This window comes from Anolis sagrei, chromosome 3 (assembly GCF_037176765.1).
Source record: "Anolis sagrei isolate rAnoSag1 chromosome 3, rAnoSag1.mat, whole genome shotgun sequence".
Taxonomy (NCBI): domain Eukaryota; kingdom Metazoa; phylum Chordata; class Lepidosauria; order Squamata; family Dactyloidae; genus Anolis; species Anolis sagrei.
Window position 1 is genome coordinate 250078233 of NC_090023.1, and position 27715 is coordinate 250105947.

General features: G+C 38.8%; 1 protein-coding gene across 1 annotated transcript in view; it reads right to left on the minus strand.

Annotated features, from left to right (window-relative positions):
- ZBBX (zinc finger B-box domain containing) overlaps window positions 1-25932 on the minus strand; it is a 48774-nt gene extending 22842 nt beyond the window's left edge. The window contains exons 1-7 of the mRNA XM_060767577.2: window positions 25804-25932; window positions 15745-15850; window positions 15188-15301; window positions 9012-9102; window positions 7130-7178; window positions 6396-6511; window positions 3099-3194 (exon numbers count right to left, since the gene is read on the minus strand). Of these exons, the coding sequence (XP_060623560.2) occupies window positions 3099-3194; window positions 6396-6511; window positions 7130-7178; window positions 9012-9102; window positions 15188-15301; window positions 15745-15812 (534 nt within the window). The 5' untranslated portion in view covers window positions 15813-15850; window positions 25804-25932. The remainder of the gene's footprint in view (window positions 1-3098; window positions 3195-6395; window positions 6512-7129; window positions 7179-9011; window positions 9103-15187; window positions 15302-15744; window positions 15851-25803) is intronic.
- Between the last annotated feature and the right edge of the window lie 1783 nt (window positions 25933-27715).

Sequence of the window (27715 nt, forward strand, 5' to 3'; positions counted from 1 at the left end):
TTTGCACTCTTCAAACTAGCTTGGAGAAACCAGTTTCAAGGAGGGATTTTCTTTGCTGATCTGGACGGCAAACCCACTGCAGTGTGCCAGATCAAATGTCATGACTAACTTTGGTCAGACTGACCCAGAAAGAAACTAACTGGTTAAGTGAAAGAGTGAGTATGGCCACACAGAACATCCCCAAACCACAAACTATGGCTTCTGTCAAATCAGTGACACAAACAGGATTTTTCAAAGTATATCTGCTCAGTATCTTTTTACAATATTTGTTACTTTCTGCACATGTACACACACAAATAAACGAACTTGAGAATATCTGAAGCAATTCTACATGCAGTTTCTTTGATGCAGCACTTAAAAGAGAGAGAGAGACTTTTATTGCATATCCATGAGGCAGATGATGTACCTGAACCACTAGTAATTGCTCTTCTATGCTTCTGAGAGCACTACTCCAAACAGATGCTCCAGCAGAATCAACAGCCGAAGTAACACACTATGTAAATCCACTAACCCTTCTGCAGGAATTAGTGAATACTCTTTTATGTTATAAAGAGGCAGTCTAATTGCTTTGCATTGCATTGCTTGGGATGTTCAGCATCTGACATTCTCTACTCCATTGCCTTTTAGATTCTGGCTCTCTATCTTTGTACATCTGTTCTCATTCTTCGCAACAGGCATCCAAGTATCCTTAGCTACTTTTTTTGAGGATTTGATTCTAGCAATAAATAGCAAATAAAGTACAGGAATCGGTTTTAGGCCAAGTAGCTAGCCCTCACGGATATGTTCATTCATTTATGTTCCAAAAAAAGTGAAAATATCTGAAACGATATTTTCAAGAAATGATTGATATGAGTCTGATATAAGCAAAGAGGGATTAAATACAAATGTTGGGAAGGAGGATGGAGCAATAACTTAAAGAAGTGGTTTTCAACATGTGGGTCCACAGATGTTTTGGCCTTCAACTCCCGAAATCCTACCAGCTGGTAAACTGGCTGGGATTTCTGGGAGTTGTAGGCCAAAACACCTGGGGACCCACAAGTTGAGAACCACTGACTTAAAGCCTCCAGTCAGATCACACGGTGACATAGCTAAAAAGTAATAGTTATTATTTGTAAATGGGGGTGGGGGGATAGAGAGAGTGAACAAATCTAAAATCCAAAAAGTTTCGAAATGTATTCCCAAAACAAACACAGCTCAGGCTTCACAATTATCTGTTTCATCTTAATATTTTATTTTCACTGTTGCACAATGGGCTGGACTTAATCACACTTTTATAATATTTACTGAAATGAATGGTTCCATTCTAATCATGACAATGTCTGGACCCAACCTGGGGCCTATTTTCTATATTTTTTCTTGTCCTACCCTTGATTGTTGCCATTTTCTTTTTAACAAGGATCCTAATTTCCTTTCACACACAAAAAAATGTTCACTGCTCAAAGGAAATGAATATTTCACAGTGTAGACAGATATTAAATATCTTTGATTATCTCTACGTTAAGACCTTTACATAACAGGACCTTTGCATTTCAGTTTCCAATTTTCCACCAAATAACACACCATTCTTTCCTATGATTTTAGCTATAGTTCAGTTAATGATATGTTTTTATCTTAAAGCTTTTCCTGCCTGCCATTAGCCTATGGTTTATCATCCTAAGTTACAAACATTGGTCTAAATTCTCTTTCAGTGCTGACTTGCATAGACTCATTGAATCCATTATATTTCTTTACATGTGACTCACCATTCAACATTTGACAGAATGGACCTACTCCAGTTGGAACTAACTATTGATAACTTTTGTCTCTGCAGTCTTTCAGGTTTGAGATATATTTAATATAACATTTTACTCAATAGCACATCATAACTGTCTCTTGCAGTATTCACATGTAATCTAGCAATGCCTATGACATATTTGAGACATGTTTGATGGACTGGTATTATGGGTACTTCTGCCAATTACAGACTGCAGTACAGACTGATAAGAACCAAAACCCACTTTGAACTCACCATCTTGCTTTGAACAATGTCTCTCCCATTGCTCCTCAGCAAAGGCTATTCAGCGGCATGCCTTCTCAAAAGCATGGAGCGATTGCATTTACAAGATGGTAACAGATTCCCTCCCTATAAATGTATCCAACTTTCTTCTAAGGTCATTCCTCAATATATCAAATAAAATATTATGTATAAATTAATGTTATATGCTGACTGGTTGGGCAATTGCAGGGGGGGGGGGATGAGGCACAACAGGGAGGCCACAAAATCTCCACACTTTCAAAAGTACTGGTGTCTTGTCTACATGATCAATCTCATAAAGGTGCTTAATTGTAACCTAAAAGATCCAGTTATAATTGTTCAACCCTCTAGATGTTTTTTGAGTTCCTTGAATTTCAGGGCTAAGGTTGATTAGAAGTATAATTCAACAATCGGGAGAAGAGCATAATTCCTATCCATAAATGGTTTAGCGGAATACATGAAGCCCAGAAACTGAATCAAAGCTTTGTCTCTTTAGCACAGTGAAAAATTTACTATGTGTAAGAGATCTCTTACACATTACGGTGCTCCATGCAGTCATGCCGGCCACATGACCTTGGTGGTGTCTACGGACAATGCTGGCTCTTCGGCTTAGAAATGGAGATGAGCACCACACCCCAGAGTCAGACATGACTGGACTTAATGTCAGGGGACTACCTTTACCTTTACCTTTAAGAGATCTCTGCTGTTCTGCTATGCCACTCTGTGACAAAATCCTCAGATGTCAAGATTACTCCCTGAGAACTGCAACCATACAGTAGAAGCAAACACAAACACAGTCATCTCAAGCATTCACAAGCAATGATAATTATTTGCATTAGCTGAATAAGGATGGGAGCTTTAAAATGCAAATCTGGACTTTCATTCCTAGTTTATCCTCTCTGCTGTGCTCTGATTGTTTCTATATAAATAACTTCAGTGGGAATAAAATGCAGAACATGATCCCATCCTAACAAAAACATTCTACATATGGCAATAAAGAGAGCTGCTAAAATTGCTTAATGTTCTTGAGAGGGAAAGGTTTCACGATTATAAGAACAGGACCTGGGGAAAAATGACAGCGTACCTTGATAGAGGTTGTTCTATGGAGCTTCAGTGCCCCCTTCTGGTGTACCCTGGCAAAGCAGGCAGGACAGTAGTCTTCTCCACACTCCAAGCACACCTAGAGAAAAAGGAATTAAGGACATAAAAGCAACAGAGCAAGGCCACACGTCTTCGAAGAGGTCAGCACTATTGAATTAAATGGGAAAATGTGTATAGGATTGCTTATCATTCTCTGACCCCCAAATGGAAGAAAACAAATTACATTCTCATTTCTATTAAGAAAAGCATTGCTTCCATCCGCCTGCAGAAGGTTTGTGGCAATGCCAGTTTGAATTTTAAACAGATGAAGACACAGTATCAGACATTAGGTCCAAAGAGGCACGGAGCAATGAATTCAAACTACAGGAAAGACAATCCACCTAAATATTAGAAAGAACTTCCAGAGGGCAAGATCTCTTTGCCAGTGGAATAGGCCACCTCAGTGTGGCGGAATCTTCTTCTCTGCAGATTCTAAAAGAAGCTGGATGGCCATCTGTCGGGAGTGCTTTGTTTGAATTCCTGCATAGCAACTCTATGTTTCTATTATTTAATTTTTAAACTAAGGGTGAATAGCTTGTTTTACTTAGTTAACTTTTGTTATCAATGGCTCAGATCAAGACATCTTGCTCAGAATACAATCAGTGAGACCTCAGTGAGGCATGACTATATTTACTCTAAGTTCCAGTGAACTATTCTGAGCAAGACTAAGCCTGGATTTTCTAATCAATGTAATTTGGTCACATGAGAGGTGGGTTTGCAAGCCAGTCTTTCCAAGTACTTTGAGCTCTGAGAAAACCCCACCTCCACCAAGGCAGGCAAATTTCCTTATATTGTGGCCACTGTGGCCATGACCTTTTTACTACTGTTGTTGATATAGTACTACATTCTACATTGACATAAATGTGTTAGTATAGGTACTCAACAGAATCTTGCCTTCATATTTTACAACTCATTTGATAAAACTGTGAGAACAAATAATTTGTGCTGGTTTCTGGGAAAGAATGGAAGATCATTAAGTGATCCATTACAACACCAATGTCCTTAGTGTAACAGGTTGAACATCCCTTTCTTCCTCCTGCCTATGTCACAGGGAAGGGAGAAGAAAAGAATGGAGGGAGGGATGATCTCACCTCTCCTTATTTCTACAGAGACCAGTATCCCATCCTCTGTCCTCATCCCCCCTTGCCGTAATTGGCAACAGCGGAGCTAAGAAGTCATGATGACAGTGCATCAAAGCCACAACCATTCACCACACCTACAGTGCTGAAATGATGCAGTGGCAGTACAAAACCAGACACGTTGCTTCCCCACTTATTTACCTGTTGGGGCTTCTTCTGCTTCACCACCATCATTTACAGTGATACTCTTAGCAGCACCCAAGGGTACAAAGGGTAAAAAGTCATGAAGTATGCGTATGCATGGAATGAGAATGAGGGAGAGTAAGAATAATACCAACATCGGCACCAGTGATGGTGACACAGGTATTGGTGATGGTGGTGCCACTGCCATGGTCATCATCAAAGGCTGGATGTGTCTTAGGTGGGAAAGGGACTTGTTATCACGAACACTTCTTATTTTCTTTTTCTACTTTCCACTACACAATGGTGTTCCTACCCCTCCCCAGCATACGGGAAGATGCATGGGCTGTGAGAAAAGGGAGTTGTGACTGTTAGAGACATGCAGTTGTGTGGGCAGGTAAGTACAGAACAAGCTGGCAGTTGAAACCAGGAATTTTTTTAAAATTATATGCAAACAGATATTCCAAAATCCAGAAAAATCCAAAATAATACTGGTCCCAAGCATTTCAGACAGGAGAAACACAACCCATATGATCTTTGGTTGCAGCAGTCATCTGTAAGTGTTGAAATGTAGAATACAATCAGTTGTATGGCACAGAGATCTTGCTAACATCAATGATGTAAAATTAGAACAGCTGCGCCAATGGTAACTTGGGGGAGACTTTGTTTGAAAGATAACAAATACTCAGTGTGAAATCAGAGAACCCTGGAAAGCTGATTTATTGGTTTGAAAAACTCAACTGTCCTGAAAGAATGTAAGGTGACTCTCTAATTTTAGTTACCACTTATGCTTGATAGTGTAACAACTATGCTGAACAGGCAGTAAGTGTAGGAAACACATTTGAAAGGTTGTCAAAGGCTTCCATGGCTGGAATCACTGGGTTGTTGTAGGTTCTTCAGGCTATATGGCCATGTTCTAGAAGCGTTCTCTCCTGAAGTCTCACCTGCACCTATGGCAGGCATCCTCAGAGGTTGTGAGGTCTCTCAACCTCTGAGGATGCCTGCCATAGAGGCAGGCGAAACGTCAGGAGAGAATGCTTCTAGAACATGGCCATATAGCCCGAAAAACCTACAATCACCCATTTGAAATGTTGCCTGCAATGGAGCAAAACCATTGTGAATGACCTATCTAATCTGTTGAGAACAGATTGATCAAGTTGATCAGAGAGACAAAGCAGGGAAAGGTGTTGTTCAGGATGTTCTACACAGCGTAACTTACTGTACTGTCAAGAACTTCACTGGTATAAAGAATGACATTAGTGGACAGATGTAAGGAAAGCAGAATGAAATTCAAGGAAGGGAGTGCACAAGACATAATCACCTCACTACCTCTGAGGATGCTTGCCATAGATGCAGGCGAAACATCAGGAGAAATGCCTCTAGAACATGGCCAGATAGCCCGAAAAAACCTACAACAACCCAGTGATTCCGGCCATGAAAGCCTTCGACAATACATAATCACTAACATTCTAGCTTATAAAACATTGAAATTGAGATCTTCTTAAAATCTGACAAAAGTTCTATGACATTTATTTCCGAAATCCCAACCTTTATGTGTAAGGAATAATTTTGATTTTATTCTTACACAAGAAATATACCTTGTTATGAAACAACTGCTCTTAAATGGAGTATGTTTTAATTCATCTAGTAATTAAAAAATTGTTTCTGTGAATTACACACTATGTGACATGAGTAATATTTTTAGCAGCAAGTTCTCTCACTATTTTAGACCTATTTCTAATTGCAGTGGCAGTTGTTCATAATATCTTGGATATTCTAAAATGGATGGAAGATAATCTAGTTCAAGACTTGTTACTATGACGGTAATACTGAGATGGCTTTTACAAATATTCCGAATACAAAGCCTGATACTTAAAGACATATAACGGAGTTTTTTGTATCTTTTCTATCAATCGCCCCTACATCTTTCAGTCCAGAGTCAAAATATGACTATTTTTAATTTGTTTTCTTTACTTACTTACCAATAGTGCAGCCTTCATTTCACATTGACCACATGGCTTTCCCTTAATTTTAGGCTTTTCGGTTGTTGAAACATTCACCAATTTATGTGCAGGTGTCTGTTTAGCCGGTTCTCGAACTGGAAAATGTAGCAAAAACTAAGCAATGGAAGTCAAACTGCAGGCAACATAGTACATGGCATTGGCAGAGAATGACAGAAAAGAGGTTCTTTAAAATTTTACACTGAAACTAATCATGTCCCACAAGTGGATTGAGAAAAGCAAAATGAATAGTTTATATTCTAGCCAGAGCATTAAATAAAACTGGAAAGAAGAGAGGATCTCATTTCTGTTTAATAAAAGCCTCCAACTTAGGTGACCAAAATCTCAGTTTGTAATTTTACTATAGGGAATTGTAAACACAATGAATCTTTTAGTATGGTATAGTTTTGCTCATTTAAAGCTGTGAAAATTATCTTATGGTTGTTATTTTATAAATATATTGTCAACTGTCAATAATATTATTGTGATTAATATTTTTACAGGATGCTTCTTAGTTCTTTGGCTCTCATATGTCAAGACCCAAATTAATTATTTTAACTGTTACTCCAAGATTTACCAAAACCAAAATGGAAATGAACAGTTCCTGATTTCAAATATATCATGATGATCATAGAATCACAGAGCTGGAAGAGACCTCGTGGGCCATCCAGTTTAACCCCCTGCCAAGACATTTTCCAGAATCAAGATCACATTACCTTGAATTTGTTCTTTGAGGACTCTCAGTTTTACTTTTCCTGAAGAAACCTGAATTTTTAATAGAGAATATTTCAATTAGATTCATCAAAACACTGAGTTATACTTAGTAAATGTAAAGGTTTTCCCTGACATTAAGTCTCGTCGTGTACGACTCTGCGGGCTGGTGCTCATTTCCAATTCTAAACATAAGAGATGGCTTTGTCCATAGACACCTCCATTACCTTCCCTACAAGGTGGTACCTATTGATCAATCACATTTGCATGTTTTCTAACGGCTAGGTTGGCAGAAGCCAGGCCTAAGAGCAGGAGCTCACCCCACTCCCAGGATTCAAACCACCAAACTTTCAGTCAGCAAGTTCAGCAACTCAGCAGTTTAATCTGCTGTGCCCCCAGGGTGCCTGAATTATGCTTATGCTTATTTCTGTTTTTTTTTTTTTTTTTTAGCCATACTGACTTTTTATTTCACCTCAAAATAGGCATAAAAGTTGAAGTACGTATCCAAGCAAAAACAAATTAAGTAGCACATATTTCAAACAGAATACTTCTATGTATAAAACATATGGACAAAATATATCCAGTACAAAAAAAACCCACACATCTAGTACATTATTCCACTAGGTAGACAACTATACGGGGCTGGCTTCAGTCTAGAGTCTGACAGGAACTAGAGTTCTTCAACTCAATTAAGAAAAAATGAAACTACATAAAACATCTGGTATATATCTATTCATTTTCTCCACATTATTTAGTGTCCTTCTTTAGCTTTTACTGATTTTTAATTTTTATTTCAGCAATTCAAGGTCTTGTTTCTGGAAAGTATTGAGTTTCTCTATCTTCTGCTTCCAATTAAAGTATGTTTTATGTAGTTTCAATTTTTCTATTTGCCATACAGTTGCCTCTGGTTTATTGAAGAATGTGTTTGCAATGAACAAACAAGTTGGACAAAATTCAAGCAATCACTCTCGTTCTTCGTGTTTGATCTTAGGCAAAATTTCCCTACAATCCTTGACTATTGTTTATCACGTTTGCAAGGAATCATGTACTTATGATTAATCAGAAGTCCTGTTTTAGTGTGTATAAATTTCCTCCTGGACTACAGCACAGATCCTTTCAATTTCTTTCTTCTTCTGGCTTTGTCATTGGAGCATAGGCTTGGATTAGGGTTTCCCTTAAGCCTCATTGATATTACTTGGTCAGATTTTGCATTATATCTTTTGACTGCTTTTGCTACATTCTCATTCCATGCTACATCTCTCCTCATTATTAATACCACTCCATTTCTTCTTAGATTTTCATTTCCAGAGTGTAAAACACAATTTATTGATTTGACTCAAAATGTCCTATTCCCGTCCACTTTAGTTTGGTCACCTCAAGTCCTGAAATGTTTACATGTTCCATGTCTTATTTTAATATAACTAGCATCTTGTGATTTGTGCTTCTCATATTCCATGTTTCTATGTGCAGAGCAGAGTCAGACCTCACTTTCACCACTGTTAACAGCACAATGTTCTTTTGGCTTAAGTCCCGTTGAGTTATTAGCCATTGTGTTATACATAGTTGTTCTTTGCTGTATCCCAGTATCTTGCTAAATGCCATCTGGCCTGGCAATTTTATCTTCTAGCACTATCCCGTTTCACAGTTTTAGCTATAATGCTACTACTGTTGTGTCTGAGAGATCCTCTGCAAGTGTCACCTCTCAATACTGCTCCCCAGTAACTGTTTGTAATGCTCAACTTATCTCCTCAGACTAAACAAGCCTGGCACAGGAGACCCTACCAGAAGCACTCCTGCCATCAATATGGCCTTTTGCCCCTCAGATCATGCAATTCCACCAATAAAAAGTAGTGCCATCGCTTATCGAATTTCTAACAGCGTTCTTACCTTTCCAACATTTTCTTTGTTTTGTGACAACAGCTGCGGTTGTAAACTCACACCAGCCTGACCTGACTTCCAATGATATTTATTTGCTTGTCTACAAAAAATAGGCAGAAAAAGTATTTTTACACAAATTTACAGTACTAATAAGAGATTTTACAGCTCCACTTTCTCTTGCCATACCAATACCAAAAATAAGTTTGCTAAAATAGAAAGAACAGAATAGAGAAGGTGAAAAATAGAATGTTCACCATTTAGATTGATATCAAACTAAACTGAGTTGAAAGTGAAAGTTCCCAAGACATACATGGAGGTGTGAGGAAATCATTCATTCATTTGAAGTTATTCTAAGAACTTGTTTTATTTCCACTACTGAAGAGACTTTTCTCCTATTTAAAAAATGACAGAGAAGGATGCAGAAAAGAAGTCCGAGAGGAGACTGAAGAAGAGAAGGTTGAAAGGAGACATGATCACTATGTATAAATATTTGAAAGGATGTCATAAGGAAGAGGGAGCAACAGGCTTGTTTTCTGCTGGCCTGGAGATTAAGACTCAGAGCAATGGGTTCAAATGGATTCTACATGAACATGAGGAAGAACTTCCCAACTATAAGAATGGTTCAATAATGGAACTCATTGCCTCAGAGTGTGGTAGAAGCTCATCCATTTAAGCAAAGGCTGGATAGCCATCTGCTGAGGGTGCTTCGATTGTGCTTTCCTGTATGTCAGGGAGTAGGAATGGGGACTTGATCTAATGCATGTGATTGTGAACTTAGATAACACTACAGGAATGCTTTTGGTATGTCTGGAACAAAGCATGCAATCAACTGCTAGTTCTAAAATTCTGAATATGCTTGGTTCATTAAAAAAGAGAGAAGTTTATCTTTAATAATATTCAAACCTATAGTGGAAATGTTGCAACACATGCAAAGCACCATGTAAACTTTTTGACACTTTGTAAAATAACAATAGAATCATTTGAAGAGTTCACATCAGGCTACCCAGTTTGAAATATTCTGATATCCCTGTCATTCTTTCATATGGGAAGTGTAGTTTAAAGATATTGGATTGCAGCAGGTTACAGAATCCATAAAACGGAGACCCTGCAGGCTTGGTCAACATGCCGAGAAAAATGCAATCAAGGAAATCATAATTGCATCTAGTAGCATGGACTTTTTGCTCAGCAAGCAAACAACAAACGAATTATTTGGATTAGAAATTTAAAAGCATCATTTAAAGAAGAAAAACAGACAGAGGGATCCTCACCACTTCTCAGAGCTGGAATCTAGCATTAAATGCTCTTAGAGGAGGATGTAGAAATTAATGGCTATGATCCAAGACAATTAGCAACACTTAACACTTAAATAGAACTATATATCTTGCTAAGTGCAGCAGAACACTAATGACTAAACTCTTACAAAGCTCTTCTGAGGGAGGAAAGTTTGCATTATTATTCACATTATGAGGGAAAGGGAAACAGATATAGAAAGGTTAATAACGTAACTCTCAAAAAAGAAGGCAGAAGAGTTACAGATATTCAAGGTTGTGCTTTGTCTGCAAAACAGTCTGACTTCATAAATGGAGTCTATCAAATACAGAGCAATTACAACTTTCTTGTGTTTTTGTAAATGCATGCATATGCACTTAGCACTCATATGGTACTGAGATTCTATTAAAAGATAATAACCTTCTCATGAACAATGAAGTACTATGAAAGAATGCAAAATGAAGTTCAGTGGGTGAGAAGGTACTTGAAACTGAATTCTGATACTAGAAATGCAACAGAAGAAATAAAGGTTGTAGTTAGAGATGTAAAGCCCTAGGGGGAAAAATGTAGACATCTGGGAGTAGAGGAGCATTCCATCAAACCAATTTTCAATTTTACTAGCACAAAAACTAGAAACTTCATTGTTATTTGTTATCAAACTATCTTTGAGTTATGGAAATCCTATGGATGAGGGAACTAGTCATCACAGGCCTACTTGGATTTGCAAGATCAAGGCTGTGACTTCCTTTATTGAGCCAATCCATTTAAAGTGGGGCCACCTTTTACTCTGTGTCTATTGCCTTCAATTTTACAAAGGATTATCACCAATTAATTATATCTATTCAAGGTATGTTTAAAGATAACTTTCATCATTTGGTTTCTAGTGATGGTTAGCCTTCATTTGCTCTTCATTCTGTTTGTCTTTATCCAGTCCATAGTATCCACAGAACAATTTCGGAGCAACACTGTTTAAAGGAACTTTGAAGGAACAACTACATAGAAAACACCCCCAAAATCCTGGTTCAACTGATACACAGGACAATACTGGAATAGGGGCCGGAACCAAAGGTAGTGAGGAAAGCAGAAGCAAGAAGGTCCCACTCCATCCCCCACTCCCAAATAAAGAAATACAGCTCTTCCTCCTTCCTCACACCTCCCCCTTTTGGTCTGTAAAAGCTTGTTTGCCCCTATGAAAAATTGCCACTGCAGTCTCTATGCAGAGAAGCTAATACAGGAAGACTTTATTAAAAATGGTCACTGGCATCTGCTGTACCCTTAATCTCCCAAAACAGCTCTAGGACTTTTTTCCAGCCTCCATTCTTATTATTTTCCCTCCTTTATATTCCTTTCTTTATCTATATTTGTATAGCTGTACACATTTTAAGATCATCAATGTAATCCCCCCCCCCCCGCGCGCACTTTGCAATCCCACAAATAAACAGATCTAATTCTTCTTTTTAGCTCTTCCTAAGTATGTTCCCTTTATGTTTTGTTAAATGAAGAGAAAAAGAATTATTACATGTCTTTATCTTTTAATCTCAATTTATCTATGGTTCATAGCAAAAATGCATCATTTTGGCCCTTAAAGATGCCTTTGACTTCCATATGAAGTTGACTTATACATGAGTTTATAGGGTACTATGACATGAATAGTTTTGACTTTGGTATTTAATATCTTTATACTCATGAATCTCATTGCTTCCCTGCTGTCCTTCAAAGTCTTAGTCTTTCATTGATCACAGGCAGTCCTCAAGTTATGAATAAGATGGATTCTGTAGGTTTGTCTCAAGTTGAATTTGTATGCAACTCAGAACAGGTATATTTTATAAGTGTACCTCCAGCCATATGTGTGTGTGTGTGTATGTATGTATGTATGTATGTATGCATGCTTTGGATAGCATAGGAAAGCTTTAACACCCTTGTGGTTTTAGATTTGCTGTTTATGTCCCTGTTTAGAAGATTTCACCTCACTTTCTGTCCGTGTGATAACTGGATTTTGAAAAAAAAGGGCTTGTTGTGAAAATAAGGATTGCTGCTAAAGCTTCAGAAGAGACAGCTTTTCCCCATGATAACTCTTTCAGGAGTGAATTTCCCTTCCGAGTGGTAGATTTCTCTCACTTCCTGTTGTCCCACTCCTGAGGCATCTGTAAGTCAGATGTTTGTAACTTGAGGACTGCCTGTACTTGGCTTCAATCTATTTTGATTTATGATTGGTCAGTGTATTTATATTATACTAGCCGTTCCCTTCCACGCTTTGCTGTGGCCCAGTCTGGTGATCTGGAAAATAAAGTAATTAGAAACTGTTGGTTTCTAATATATGTAATTTCTTTATGTTCGTGGGTAAACAGTATTTCTTGTTGTTTCTTTGTCAGTGTTAATGTGGAGATTGCCTGGTTTGCCTACTCTGGAACATGCAACATATAATTGTCCTTCCTTAGGGGTCCCTTTCAAATCTATGGTACTATATCTATGTGTGTGAATCATATCTATCTATCTATCTATATCTCTGGCTGGATGGCTCTTTGTCAGGAGGGCTTTGATTACATTTTCTTACTCTGGTGAAGGGAGTTGGACCGAATGACCTTAAGTATTTTCTGATGGTCACAGGGGTTGTGTGTGGGAAGTTTGCCCCAATTCTGTCATTGGTGGGGTTCAGAATGCGCCTTGATTGTAGGTGAACTATAAATCCATTAACTAAAACTCCAAATTGTCAAGATCTATTTCCCCCAAACTCCATCTGTGTTCATATTTGGCCATATGGAATATTTGTGCCAAGTTTGGTCCAGATCCACCATTGTTTGAGTCCACAGTGCTCTCTGGATTTAGGTGAACTACAACTCCACTAGTGTTTCTAGTGTTTTCTGTTGGTCATGGGAGTCCTGTGTGCCATGTTTGGTTCAATTCCATCATTGGTGGAGTTTAAAATGCTCTTTGATTGTAGGTGAACTATAAATCCCAGCAACTACAACTTCCAAATGACAAAATCAGTTTCTTTGAGTGATGGTCACTCGTTGGTTTAATAAGTGTCTTGTGGCCAAATTTAGCGACAATTCGTCCAGTAGTTTTTGTGTTATGTTAATCCCACAAACGAACATTACATTTTTATTTATATAAATTTTGACATCTTCATCATCCACTTTAAAGTTACATAAAACATATGTGCTCATGATTTTTGCCTTCTTAACAATTTACTGCAGCCCTGCTTTTGCACTTTCTTCATTAAATTTCACCAGTAGTCATTCCTAACTTCTTGCTATTTTCTGCTCGTAATATAGTGGTGTCTGCACATTTAAACTGTTCATCTTCTTTCTCCCAATTTTAACTTCTCATGTCTCTGAATCTAATCCCGTTTTCTGTATAATATGTTCTGCATATAAATAGAGTGATAAAATGCAGCCTTGCCTTGCTAATTAGAAACTATTCTCTTACTGCATGTTCTGTCCTGACAGTGACCTCCTGTACAGAGTATACGTTATGGACCAGGACAATAAAGTGTTGTAGCACTACCGTTTGTTTTAAAGAGATGAATAGTTTTTCATGATCTGTGCAATCAAAGGCTTTGGCATAATCTATAAATAACAGATTTAGGAATCAATGGGGGGACAGGGATGTACTCCAGCAACTATTTTCATGTTCAAAATGAGTAAAATGCTTTTAAATGTATGTTGTTCTTTTTCAAGCATAATGCCAGATGGTATGTATAAAGAACTGCTTATAAGAAATGGTAATTTTTTTTTGTATAATGAAATCAACAACTGCTAAATGTTGGAGCCCACTGTATATTTCTACCCACTCTGCTCCCCCCCCCCCCGCAAAAAAAACTTATTTTTTAACTACTGTAAGCACAATTGCCATGTTTCTCTCTTGTGGCTGAATTATGCCAAGGTGAAGCATTAGTAGTGGTTTTCAACCTGGGGTCCACAGATGTTTTTTGCCTTCAACTCCCAGAAGTCCTAACAGCTGGTAAACTGGCTGGGATTTCTGGGAGTTGTAAGCCAAAAACATCTGGGGACCCCAGGTTGAGAACCACTGAGTTAAACTAATCAGTAAAGTGAACACACACCCTATGTGTGTGTGGAGAGCTTTTCAAAGTTCATAAAAAGCTGTAAAAATTGAGGAGAAGCTTGGGATCCATATGGGCCACCTCTGCCGTAGATACAGAAAATAAATCAAAAAAGCATTTCTGCACATAGTGGACTTAGCAGTTCATACCCCAAAAAGTAATATTCAGATTAATTCCTGGTTAGAAAAAAAGGTCTTTTCTGGGTTTGAAATACTGCAGAGATTGCAAATCTTGATAAAATTGTCTCCACAGAATACATACACATGGCAATTTGAAAGAAAGCAAATCCATAACAGTACAGGTTGAATATCCTTTATCTGAAATTGTCACATCATAAAAACTCCAAAATTCAAAATTGTCCACATTGGTGGCTGAGACACTGACACTTTCCGCATTCTAATTTGCTTCATGCACAAAATTATTTAAAGTACTGTGCATAAAATTACCTTTGAGCTATGTGTACAGGTACATATGAAGCTTAAATTAAATGTGTTTTTAGACTTCACTACCATCTCCAAAATATCTCATTATGTATTTGAAGGTATTCCCAATGCCCCCCCCCCCACAAAAAATATCTCAAAATCCTAAAATATATAATACTTTGTCCCAAATATTTGAGTATGGGATGCTCAAATCTGCATATATTTTGGAGAGAGACATTATGATGTAGTGATTTGCATATTGGGCTAGGGCTCTGGAGACAAGGGTCTAAATCTCAACTCTACCATGGAAACCCACTGGGTGCTTTGTCAGTGTGTGTTCTGTAGCCACCACAATTTGAAGCTAGCTTTAAATTGGAGTACATGGTGAGTGTAGATATACCCTTAGTTTCAATGTTTAAAATTCCACCTACTCTCTCTCTTGTTTTTCTCTGCTCATGTTTGATTGCAGTTGCTGCAGTTTCTTTTCCATTTCCTGATTTTCAAGCTCCAGGCGAACCTTCTCCAACTGCAGCTCTCGCATGCTTCTAAAGAGGTAACATTCAAATACTAAATTCGGTGATATCTTATACGTTTCCCCTTCCATTTAATGGAAGCATAACATACAATCAGCATTGCACAGAAACAGGTAAGTTCATATTTTGATGGTTAGAAACGGGATTATACTTACGATGTTTGTCCTCTGGGTACACAACTTCAAGAAAGAAATATGTTTGTGCCACTCTACCTTAAGGAATTTTATAGCAATTTTAAGACTTCAAGCTAAGAAGGTAAAAGGAAAGAGATATTGCAATGTTTGAACAGTGTTAGTGCTACCGCAATTCTAAACACATTTACATTTGTTTCAATACAATTAATTTCATACAAAGTGGTTCGAGAATTGTAGTCTCACATTGCATTTGAAAATAGTGTACTAAAACACAAACATTATAAAATCACTTGAGACACGTTTAGGAGGAAATGTACTTACTTTGCTTTCAGTTTTACAGACACTCCAGTTTTTGAACCAGGGAGTATGACAAAGTCATTGACATTCATAATTGCAAATTAAGAAAAGGTTACAGCAATCTTTCAAACTATAAGAGAAAAAGAGAGAAAAAATGATTATGAGTTAATCAAGGCAACAGTATAACATTCCATTCTAACATACTAATATTCTATGATGTATTAGTAAAGGTAAAGATTTCCCCTGACATTAAGTCTAGTCATGTCTGACTCTGGGGGTTGGTGTTCATCTCCATTTCTAAGCTGAAGAGCCGGCAATGTCCATACCCACCAGCATGACTGTATGGAGCGCCGTTACCTTCCCACCAAGGTGGCACCTATTGATCTATTCACATCTGCATGTTTTCAAACTGCTAGGTCGGCAGAAACTGGGCCTAACAGTGGGAGCTCACTCCACTCCCTAAATTCCAACCTGCCAACCTTTCTGTCAGCAAGTTCAGCAGCTCAGCAGATTAACCCACTGCATGTAGTATGATAAATGAGAGGTTGCTTACCTGTAACCGTAGTTTCCCAAGTGGTCATCTGTGAATTCGCACATATGGTAATATCTCTGTGCACGTGGACAGAGATATTACCATATGTGCGTATTCACAGCTTACCACGCAGGGAAACCTGAATATTCCTTCAAAGGGAACAAAAATAAAGCCAACCTAGTCACCAATGTCCATATATCACTATTTGAAAAAATATTTCTGAAAGCAGAATTATTTTCATTAATCACATAAGTTACATGTTAGCCTTAAGTCTATATCCTTACATTGCATCTGCTGCTTAGCCCTAAATTAAACCATTTTGCATTTAGGAAATCTGTAGTTCACAAGTCCTGAGAATGTGCTAACTGCTGCATTTTGTTAGAGAGATGTTGCCAATTAGCCCTGAATGTTATATGCAACTCCTGGAACAATTCCATCAGCGTTGCTTCTGAAAAATCCTGCAAATCTCTTGGGGAGACAGGCAGACAAATGTCAGCATGCTGGAAGAAGCAAAGACCATCAGCATTGAAGCAATGGTCCTCTGCCATCAACTCCGCTGGACTGACCACTTTGTCCAAATGCCCTATCACCGTCTCCCAAAGCAGTTGCTCTACTCCGAACTCAAGAATGGAAAACGGAATGTTGGAGGACAGGAAGAGATTTAAAGATGGGCTTAAAGTCAAACTTAAAAACTGTGGCATAGACACCAAGAACAGGGAAGCCCTGGCCCTTGAACACTCTAGCTGGAGGTCAGCTGTGACCAGCAATGCTGTAGAATTTGTAGAGGCACGAATGGAGGGCGAAAGTGAGAAATGTTCCAAGAGGAAGGGGCATCAAGCCAACCCTGATGGGAACCGAATTTCCACCTGGAAACCAATGCCCTCACTGCAGGGGAACATGCAAGTCAAGAATAGGGTTCCACAGCCACCTACGTATCCACCACCAAGACACATCACTTGGAGGACCGTCATCTTCGGACTACAAGGGATCACCTAAGTCAAAGAATGCTATAACCAGGCTCTTTGAATTTTTATTGTCAGTGACAAATGCTGCTTCTTAACATCTAACATGTTGCCTATGTACAGATAAGCAAGCAGGACATATATATATATATATATATATACACACACACATACACTGTGCATGCCCTAAACTACAGAATATATAATAGCTGGTGTATATGTGTGTGTGTGTACACACACACACACCAGCTATTATATATTCTGCAGTTTAGGGCATGCACAGTTAGGGAAATGGCTGTTTTTGCTTTGGGCTATAAAAACTGGCCTCTAACAATAGAGTGAGGTCTGGTCAATTCCTTGCTGCACAGCAACTCAGAACAAGGGCATTCTCTTTTTATGAAAGCTTTGTGGATTTTATACAAGACTTTCTACCAAGTCTGCACCTCATTGGAGGTGTGGCAAACTGATTTTAATAGTGTTCCAACAATGTGGATTCATACATTTGTGTAATGACAGTTACACAATTAGCAACTGTTAATGTGCACACAAGACCGGTATACTGTGTGAGAGAAATAAAGTTGAACACTGTGAAAGCTATCCACGGCGTGGCTATCAGCCTTCTCCCCATAGACTCAAAGCAAGGCAACATTTCATGAGAATCACCACTTCTCTTCTTGTTCCCCTAGCAACAGCAAGAGTATCCCTCTGAGCAACTAAACCAGGAAATCCCAAATTGATGGCCCCCCACAAGGGTCTGCCTCCGGGGGCAAATCAAGAATGGGCAACTTGGAAGTCCCTGAACACTCAGAAGTGGTGTTGTGAGAAGAAAGGACAACATGGCAACCTAGAAGAATCTACCACCTTGTGCGATTGTGGAGGAGAACAAACACCTCAGCATATGTATGCTAGTCCACAATGCCCTGCCTCATGCACAGAGGAAGAACTGTTTAAAACTACAGACAATGAGGTCGCTGTTGCCCATTTTTGGTCTAAAATTATTTAGCTGCTTGTGTTTCCTCTATTTTATCAGTTTTATACTTATTTATTTATGCAATGCTTTTGACACAAAATAAATAAACCTGTACATTTTTCTCTCTTCTGAGGTGTGTGTGTTTGTATACACACATTTTTAATGTATACATATGAAAGATTACCATACAAGAGGCTACATTTGAAAACCAGATAACATAATACTCTATGGCTACTAGTACTAGGTATAGTCTTATCCAAAGCATTTTTATTTAGATGTAAATCCCAATATATTAAAGGAAGCTTCTTCCAAGCAAGTAGGTATCACACCCCTATAGTGTAATACAATGCATTTTACTCAGGAACAAGCAATGCTAAAATTGTGTATTTGCTTAAGGGTTAGAATTTGTGCAGATGCTGTTGTCCTAGCATCCTAAACAATACAACCAACAATGAGAGATTCTCACTCAATTCTCATTCCTGAGGCAGGATCATACCTCAACAAACTTGGCTTGCAATTGCCTAAATCCTATTCCCAAGAGGGTATAATATTTTCTTTTCTTGTTTTTTTTAAATATACATGAAGTTTGTCTTTAAAATGTTGTACACCTCTTGCTTTTGTTGCAATAGAGATTACATGGTTAGCTACTCTTGGGTTCCTTTTCATATTTGGTAAAGGCTTCATTCAATGAAAGACGACATACCCTGTTTCCCCAAAAATAAGCCCTAGCATGATTTTCAGAGTTTTTCAGGATTTTTGAGGATGCTCAAAATACAAGCTCTACTTCAAATAATAAGCCCTAGTTACAGTTCATATAAAAACAATTTAAATTGTGTCCAGGCAACTATATGTAGGCCCTAATAAATCGTTTAGAATAAAAATTAATGTAAGACCTGTCTTATTTTCGAGGAAACAGGGTAGTGTACTTAACTATACAATATCAACAGTTAACTATTGATATAAATAAATAAGTAAATAAAGTATAAAACGTAATGTATCCAGCTATCTTAAAGGTTACACACAGTATTTCTTGTAATGGGAAATGGTTTCAGAAATACTTTCTCATGAATTTCCAACAAACATCTGGTAGGATGGGGAAATATGGAAGTTCTGATGTTTACTGATGTTATTTTGTGCTGTTTTGACTTGTGTGTTTTTGTTGACTATGGCATTGAATGTTTGCCTTTCTGTATGTAAATTGGCCTGAGTAGTAGGGCATTTGTAGGGCATTTGAGGGACTCTTTGGGTTGGGGGACTCCTCCAACTCTCACTCCCAGAAGCCTCCAGAAGCAGCAAAACATATTTTCTTAAGCAAAACAAAAATGGGGATGAAAGAACTGATATATTCTGTACCATAAGTGACCCACAGACTATACTTTGTCCACTCCTGTACTAGAAACAAAGCCTAATGGTGCCAAGCCAACATTGTACTTTCCTTGATTGTTTTTGCTGTCTCTGTTGCTATGAAATTTGTTTTTTTACTGTAATCATTTGGGGGGGGGGAGTTGTGGTTTTGTTTGATTTTTTTTAAGAAAAAGAAAGTAAACAGATGCTCTATAATGAATATACAACCAAACTGTTTTGAATGCACAGATTGTTTTCATATTTAAGTCTCATCTTTCAAAATATGTTTTTCACACAGGAATTAAAATGAAAATACAATATAATCCAGACAATACAAAAATATCATAAGCAGAAAGCAAACAAGCCAGGATTTATAGAAACATAATTATTAAAATGTTTTCAAAATATATTCAAAAGAGAAAAGACAGGGGCTTGACAAATCTTTCCAGGGAAAAAAGATTAAAATCTTCTGGAGCATAATCACTCAGCAAGTATATTTTAACAAACACAGCTGCTTGGTAATATAACAATGCAATATTATAGTGTATGGATTGTTAGACAATGTCCCATGTCTAGCATATGAACTACGGACAGGATCCTCCAAAAATCCTACTCCTTCTCTATCTACATCAGTAGTTGTCAACCTGTGGGTTCCCAGGCATTTTGGCCTACAACTCCCAGAAATCCCAGCCAGTTTACCAGCTGTTAGGATTTTTGGGAGTTGAAGGCCAAAACATTTGGGGACCCACAGGTTGAGAACTACTGGTCTACATGAAACTGAAAAGTATGTTTGTCACACAATAAACAGTGGTTGCTATTGCAGAAGCATTGTTCCCTAAACAACTCTGAGCAACTTTTTTTAATGTTGGAAAGGGCAGGGGTGATATAGTTGAATGATACTGTGGTCAGTAACTAGGAAAACCCTGTGAAATTCATTGGTTTGCCATAAAGTGACAGATAACTTGTAGGGAGATACATGACCACAAGCAACCATGCTTTCAAACACCATTTAACCATGCTGGTATTCCTTAACCACAGTGCAACTGAATACCAAGCTCTTTACCTCTTGGACAGTAAAAGATCATAATGTAGTTCAACTGAGATGCTGACCTCACAGGGTTTCCAAAACAACCATTATTCACTACTGTCTACAGATCAATCTTTTGGCAAAGATGCTGAATCTGTATTGATAAATCAATCTAACTCAGTCTGTCTTAGGTAAATAAAATTAAAATATGCCCCCTGAGGCAGACTTACAATAGAAGACATATGGATAAGGAAATGACTAATGAGAAGAAGAGATGAGAACCAAGGTGATAGACTCTTCATTAAGAACACAGACACTATGGAGACTAAATGAAAAGAAGAAAGCTGTGGTAGAAGAGGAGAAAGAGAAAAAAAGTTGACATGGTGCGTAGTGTAGGACTCTAGTACTAGATTAGTACCTCTTATTGGAACTACAAGAACAGTTTATGCAAGACAAAAATATGAGATTTAAATTTAGTTCAAGTCTCTTCTCTTTTCAGAGAGCCTTCTTTTTCTCACAGTAGAATTAGCAGCTGCTGATTTCAAAATCATCATACCAACAAGCACCATTACATTTCCTTTGGTTGGTACAAACATATCTAGAGGAAAATAGGTACTGCTATACAAAACATTTTTTCCCCTGAAAATTCAAAAGATCCCCCCCCCCCTTAAAAATAACTTAATGGAGTATTAATCACTTCCCCCTATTTAAAAACAAACACTAAAATGTTAAGACTGGGTTGGTTTTCTTTCTCTTGACTATGGATGCCAGTTCACCTCTAATCTTTAGCACATCTCTAATACTGAGCTTTGGGACAGCTGATAAATTATCAGCAATGATAAGATCTGCCAACGAAAAAGTTGCCAGTTCGAAGCCTCAGGTCTGTGAGAGCTCCCGACTGTCAGTTCAAAAACAGCTTGAGCTGTAAATAGAGAAATTAGGTACCGCTGAAACAAGGAGGGGAGGTATTTTATGACACCATAAAGAAAAAGATCAAAACATGCCTAGCAACCAAAAGGAAGGAGGATGGCCCTTTGTCATAGAGGATGGAGTGACAGCACCCCCCTGTGGCTGGATTCGAACACAACCTTCCAAGGTGCCAAAAAGCTGGACTTAAACACAACATACTTCCTTTCTGTTCTCTTCTCTGTACTGTCTATCAAAAAAACTGCATTGAGTTTTTGCCATGCATGTGTACTGTGATCCACCCTGAGTCCCCTTGGGGAGATAGGGCAGAATATAAATAAAGTGTTATTACTATTAATCTAGCAGCCCAAGCCAATCACCTCCCAACAAAACCTATTTCAGTGGGGGAGGTGATTAAAATATGTTTCCCACGAACTCTTCTTTCAAAGAGAACCTCACATTTCATGACGTTCAGGAGCCACAGGCCCTGTTGATTCACACAGAATAGTAGAGCGATAATACCACTAATTCTAATTGCCCATAAAGACTAACAAAACTTAATAAGTTGTTAGTTTTTTCTAACCTGGCAGTCAACAGAAACATTGAACTACAAATCCTGTTATGCTTTGAAAACGTTTTAAAAGTACAATCAACCACATTTAAAGGAACAAACAACAGATTGACCCACTAGGGGGCAACAGTGTCAACCAAAGTTATGATTAAATACTATCTTTGATATAGCTTCTTTCAAAACTACCTAATATACCTAATATAACTTCAAAGACTATGTTCACATTAATTGTATATATTATAAATATACCCAGTAAACATAATGACAAAATGAATTAAGATTTGAAGCCCTCTAAAATCTTAATGAATTTGACTTTTTGTACAAATGTTCCAGTTCTGCTATGAACCAACTATCATTCTTTGGTTCACAATGCTTATTTGTGACCCTAGAATTGTAGCACAATTAATCTAATAATCACTTAATTTTTCTTGTGGCTGGTTTCTATCTAATTTTACAATTGAGTCACCAATAAAATTCAGCAGGGATTTTTTTTTCTGACATGGAGACAAAATTAAGTGAGAAAGAAAGTCTTATCCTGTAGATTTCTATTTGCTTTTGTATAATTGCAGATATACATTAAACTCATATAGGGCAAGATGTTGGGGAAAGAGCAATGGACAAGTTATTATTACCCATATATACAAAGTATACATGGCTTTTGAGAGGCCACTATAAATGTTAACAGTAGAGTAACTCACAAAATAAATCAGGAAGAGCTTTTCCCACTATTGCCCCAAATATGACAATGGGAAGCTCTGACTACTAAATGGTTTTGTCTTCAAGCTACGGCTCCTGTCCCTTTAATGACTATACAGAAGTGGAAAATTCAGGAAGTTTTGCTTATTACCTAGTTGCAAGACAAGAAACATCTGCCAAATCCCCCTATTACACAATTATGAAAGGGACAGGGACCCTTGCCAGTTTTCACTCTGCCATCCTCATCTCAGACAGGCATTCAAACGGACTGCTTACAGGGAAAGATATTCCACCTAACCATTAGGAAGAACTTCCTGATGACAAGAATTGTTTGACAGTGGAATGTGATACCTCGAAGTAAAGTGGAGTCTCCTTCTCTGGAGGTTTTTAAGCAGAAGGGATAGATTTCTCTCCTTTCCTGGTGTTCTTAATTATGAGTTATTTGTAAGTCCAATGTTTGTAACTCAGGGACTGCCTGAATGTGGCTTAGATCCAGGCCATCTAACAAACATCTTCCAAAATCAGCCTGAGATGAACAGAAGAGACCTTCCTCTCATTCCCACCACCTTTGGGACTCCCTTCCCAGGAAGACCTGAATGGCACCCTCCTTGCTGTGTTTCTACTAGCCTTCTAGAGCGTATTATTACTATTATTACTATTATTATTATTATTATCTTTATTTGTACCCCGCTAGCATCTTGATGCATCTTGATGCAGCTTACAAAGGCCAAGGCCTCAAACACAATATAACAAAACACAAACTAAAGCAAATCAAAAACAGTTAAGCAATATTAACACCAACAAGCAATAAAACAATACACCAAGACACAATAAAACTGGGCCGGGCCAGAATAGTGGGTACAGATTAAAAGTGCTGATGTGACAGGTGATATGTAGGATTATAGGGTAAGTCCAGTGTGCCAGCAATCTTAATTTCTACTAAAGTGCTTCTGGGACTTGGTGTTGGAGTTTTCCTATTCTGGAAAGGCACATCGGAACAGCCAGGTCTTCAAGTTCTTCCTAAAGACTGCCAATGTAGGGGCCTGTCTAAGATCTTTGGGGAGGGTGTTCCAGAGTCGGGGGCCACCACAGAAAAGGCCCTGTCTCGCGTCCCCACCAGACGTGTCTGCGACACAGGTGGAATCACGAGCAGGGCCTCTCCGGATGACCGAAGTGAGCGCGTGGGTTCGTAAACGGAGATGCGGTCACGCAGGTAGGATGGTCCCAAACCGTTTACTATTGTTGTTGTTGTTGTTGTTGTTGTTGTTGTTGTTGTTGGCTTTGAACAAAGGGCTATAAATACCAAATTCATATAAATCACATCATACAGAATTTAAATTGTTTATTACTTTGAACATGGTTATAATACTGGTTTTAATGGTGATTTATGATATGTTTTAACTGTAGTTATCTTATTTTCTTAGGTGGGGAATACTCAAGAGGTAGCTCAGCCAGTTCTTTTTGTTGAAACAGAACCTAGACCTGACTATGCTCTAAGTGAATTACTTACTAGAGGGGGTTTTAAGCTATTTAACCTATTGAAGGACAAATAATAATAATAATAATAATAATAGCCACGATAGATCCCAAATGTAGACTCTGTAAGGAAGCAGACAAAACAATAGATCACATCCTGAGCTGCTGCAAGAAGATCGCGCAGACAGACTCCAAGCAGAGGCACAACACCGTTGCTCAGATGATTCATTGGAACTTGTGCCACAAATACCATCTGCCTGCGACAAAGAACTGGTGGGATCACAAGCTGGAAAAAGCTACAGAGAATGAACACGCCAAACTACTCTGGGGCTTCTGGATTCAGATAGACAGAGTTTTGGAGCATAATACTCCTGATCTCACAATTGTGTTAAAAAACAAAGTATGGATCGTTGACGTCGCAATCCCAGGTGACAACAGGATTGCAGAGAAACAACTGGAAAAGTTGACACGATATGAGGATTTAAAGACTGAACTGCAAAGACTCTGGCACAAACCAGTAAAGGTGGTCCCAGTGGTGATCGGCACACTGGGTGCAGTGCCTAAAGACCTTGGCCTACACTTAAACACAATCTGTGCTGACAAAATTATCATCTGCCAGCTGCAAAAGAGCACCTTACTGGGATCTGCACGCATTATATACAATAACAATACAACAAAGCAAAGTTCAAAGAAACAAATTAGCATCAAAATAAACACATGAAATGGCAAAATAAAATAAACAGTCTCAAAATAACATGATAGAGAGATGAAACACGGGGCGGGCCAAATGTGCTAACAATAAAATTGGTAAAACCCTGGTTGAGATAAGAGGAATGTGTGACTGGGGGAGAATGTGTTACGGAGAGAGGAGCTCAGAAGGGACAAAGAAAGATCTGGCGTTGTGCATAGACACCTCCAAAGTCATGTGGCCAGAAAGGCTGAATGGAGCACTGTTACTGTCCCGCAGAAGTGGTACCTATTGATCTACTCACATTTGCATGCTTTTCAACTGCTTGGCTGGCAGAAGCTGGGGCTAGCAGCGGGAGCTCACCCCACTCCCCAGATTCAAACCTTCCAACCTTTCAATTCGTAAGTTCAGCAGCTCAGCAGTTTAACACTGTGCCATCAAGTATTATTATAGCATCAAGTATTATTATTACAGAGTAATAATAACAATATAGCAACAGCAACAATGTAACAACAAAAACATAGTAGCAATAGTAATAACATCAATAGGCATTTAAACTCCTTCTTGCTAACAATCTTTGACCCGTCGAAGGCTTTCATGGCCAGAATCACTGGGTTGTTGTAGGTTTTTTTCGGGTTGTATGGCCATGTTCTAGAAGCATTCTCTCCTGACGTTTTGCCTGCATCTGTGGCAAGCATCCGCAGAGGTTGTGAGGTTTGTTTTTCATGCAAAGAGTCATGTACCTTGGATAAATAAGGAATAGTCATAGTAACACACAACCACACAACCTCTGAGGATGCTTGCTACAGGTGCAGGCGAAACGTCAGGAGAGAGTGCTTCTACAGCCTGAAAGACCTACAACAACCCAATCCTTGATCCTTTGGTAGCCCATATGGTCAGCGAAGTATTACCCCTACAAACACCCGTCTCGTCCACACTCTCTGGGAGAACGAAGGGAAGAAGGAGCCAAGCCTCTGATCTTCCTTCTTTCCTGGAGGACGCGCAGCAAACGCGCCTCCTCGTCCCCATGGCAACGGCTCCTTCCATTTTGCACGCGAAAAGGGGGGGAGCCTTTCATGCAGGCGAGGTTCCGAACTTGGAAAGTTCCATTCTGAGAACCGGGGGGGGGGGAGGGGGGGGGAGGAGAGAAGGAGGAGGAGAGAGGAGAGTGCAAAGTGAGCCATTCCAATGCGATGGTGTAAATTTCCCTCTTGAGTTCTGTAGGGCCTTTTCCTTCTTGTGGATGGATGTGATCATACATTCTTCTGTTTGGAATTGTGGGAGTTGAAGTCCAAAACACTTGGAGGGCCCAAGTTTGCCCATGCCTGATTTATATGCATGTTAGCCACACAAAAGGTAAAAAGATAGTCCCCTGACATTAAGTCCAGTCATGTCTGACTCTGGGGTGTGGTGCTCATATCCATTTCTAAGCCGAAGAGCCAGCGTTGTCCGTAGACACCTCCAAGGTCATGTGGCCGGCATGACTGCATGGAGCACCGTTACCTTCCCGCCGGAGCGGTACCTATTGATCTACTCACATTTGCATGTTTTCGAACTGCTAGGTTGGCAGAAGCTAGGGCTGACAGCGAAAGCTCACGCCGCTCCCCGGAATCGAACCTGCGACCTTTCGATCAACAAGCTCAGCAGCTCAGTGCTTTAACCCACTGCACCACCAGGGGCTCCTAGCCACACAAAAATATGTACTTATTTCCACATATTTGTACAAGTAGTTATGAGTGTGCATTGTGTGTGTGTGTGTGTGTGTGTGTGTGTGTATATATATATATATATATATATATATATATATAATCGACTCTAGAACTCACTCCCCAAGGACATCAGGCATGCCCCAACTCTGGCAGTCTTTAGGAGGAGCCTGAAGACATGGTTGTTCCAGTGTGCCCTCCCAGAATAAGGAAACTCCCAGCAATATGTCCCTAAATGCACTTCATCAATGATTTAGGATTGTCTGCACGCCCCTTTCCTCTCCGAAATTCTATCCTCGTTATATATTTCACCTCGTCATGCTCAGCATTATTTTTTTCAAAATTTTAATTATTACATTTGGCCCAGCCATAGGTTTTTAATGCGTTGTTGTTCTATTGTTAATGTTTACTGCTGTTTTTTGTTTATGAGTTTCATATTGTTTTGTATTGCTGTTGTTGTTTTTGCTGATGTATTGTGGGCTCTGCCTCATGTAAGCCACACCAAGTCCCTTGGGGAGATGGTAGTGGGGTATAAATAAAGTATTATTGTTATTATTATTATTATTATTATTATTATTATTATTATATACTCGTGAATGCACTTATATATGTGACCCATATGCACATTTATGCACTTATAACAAGCATATACCATATGTGCATTTGGTGCAGTGGGTTAAACTAACCCACACGATCTCTCCGATCATCTGGAGAGGCCCTGCTCATGATTCTAGGTTTGTATTGTTTTACTGATTTTATCATTTTATTGATTTTATTGGATAATGCTGAATTGTGGGAATTTGTACTGTTGTACTTTTGTGATGATTGTTTTGTGTGGCAGGCGTCTAAGTGCGCCTTGCAGCTGTAAGCCGCCCTGGGTCCCCTTCGGGGTGAGAAGGGCGGGGTACAAGAACCCCAAATAAATAAATAAATAAATAAATAAATAAATAAATAAATTCCCTCTGCATCGCAAGCACGTTTGGTGGGGACGAGGGACAGGGCCTTCTCTGTGGTAGACCCCCAACTCTGGAACTCTCTCCCCACGGACATCAGACAAGCCCCAACGTTGGCAGTCTTTAGGAAGAGCTTGAAGACTTGGCTGTTCCGGTGTGCCTTC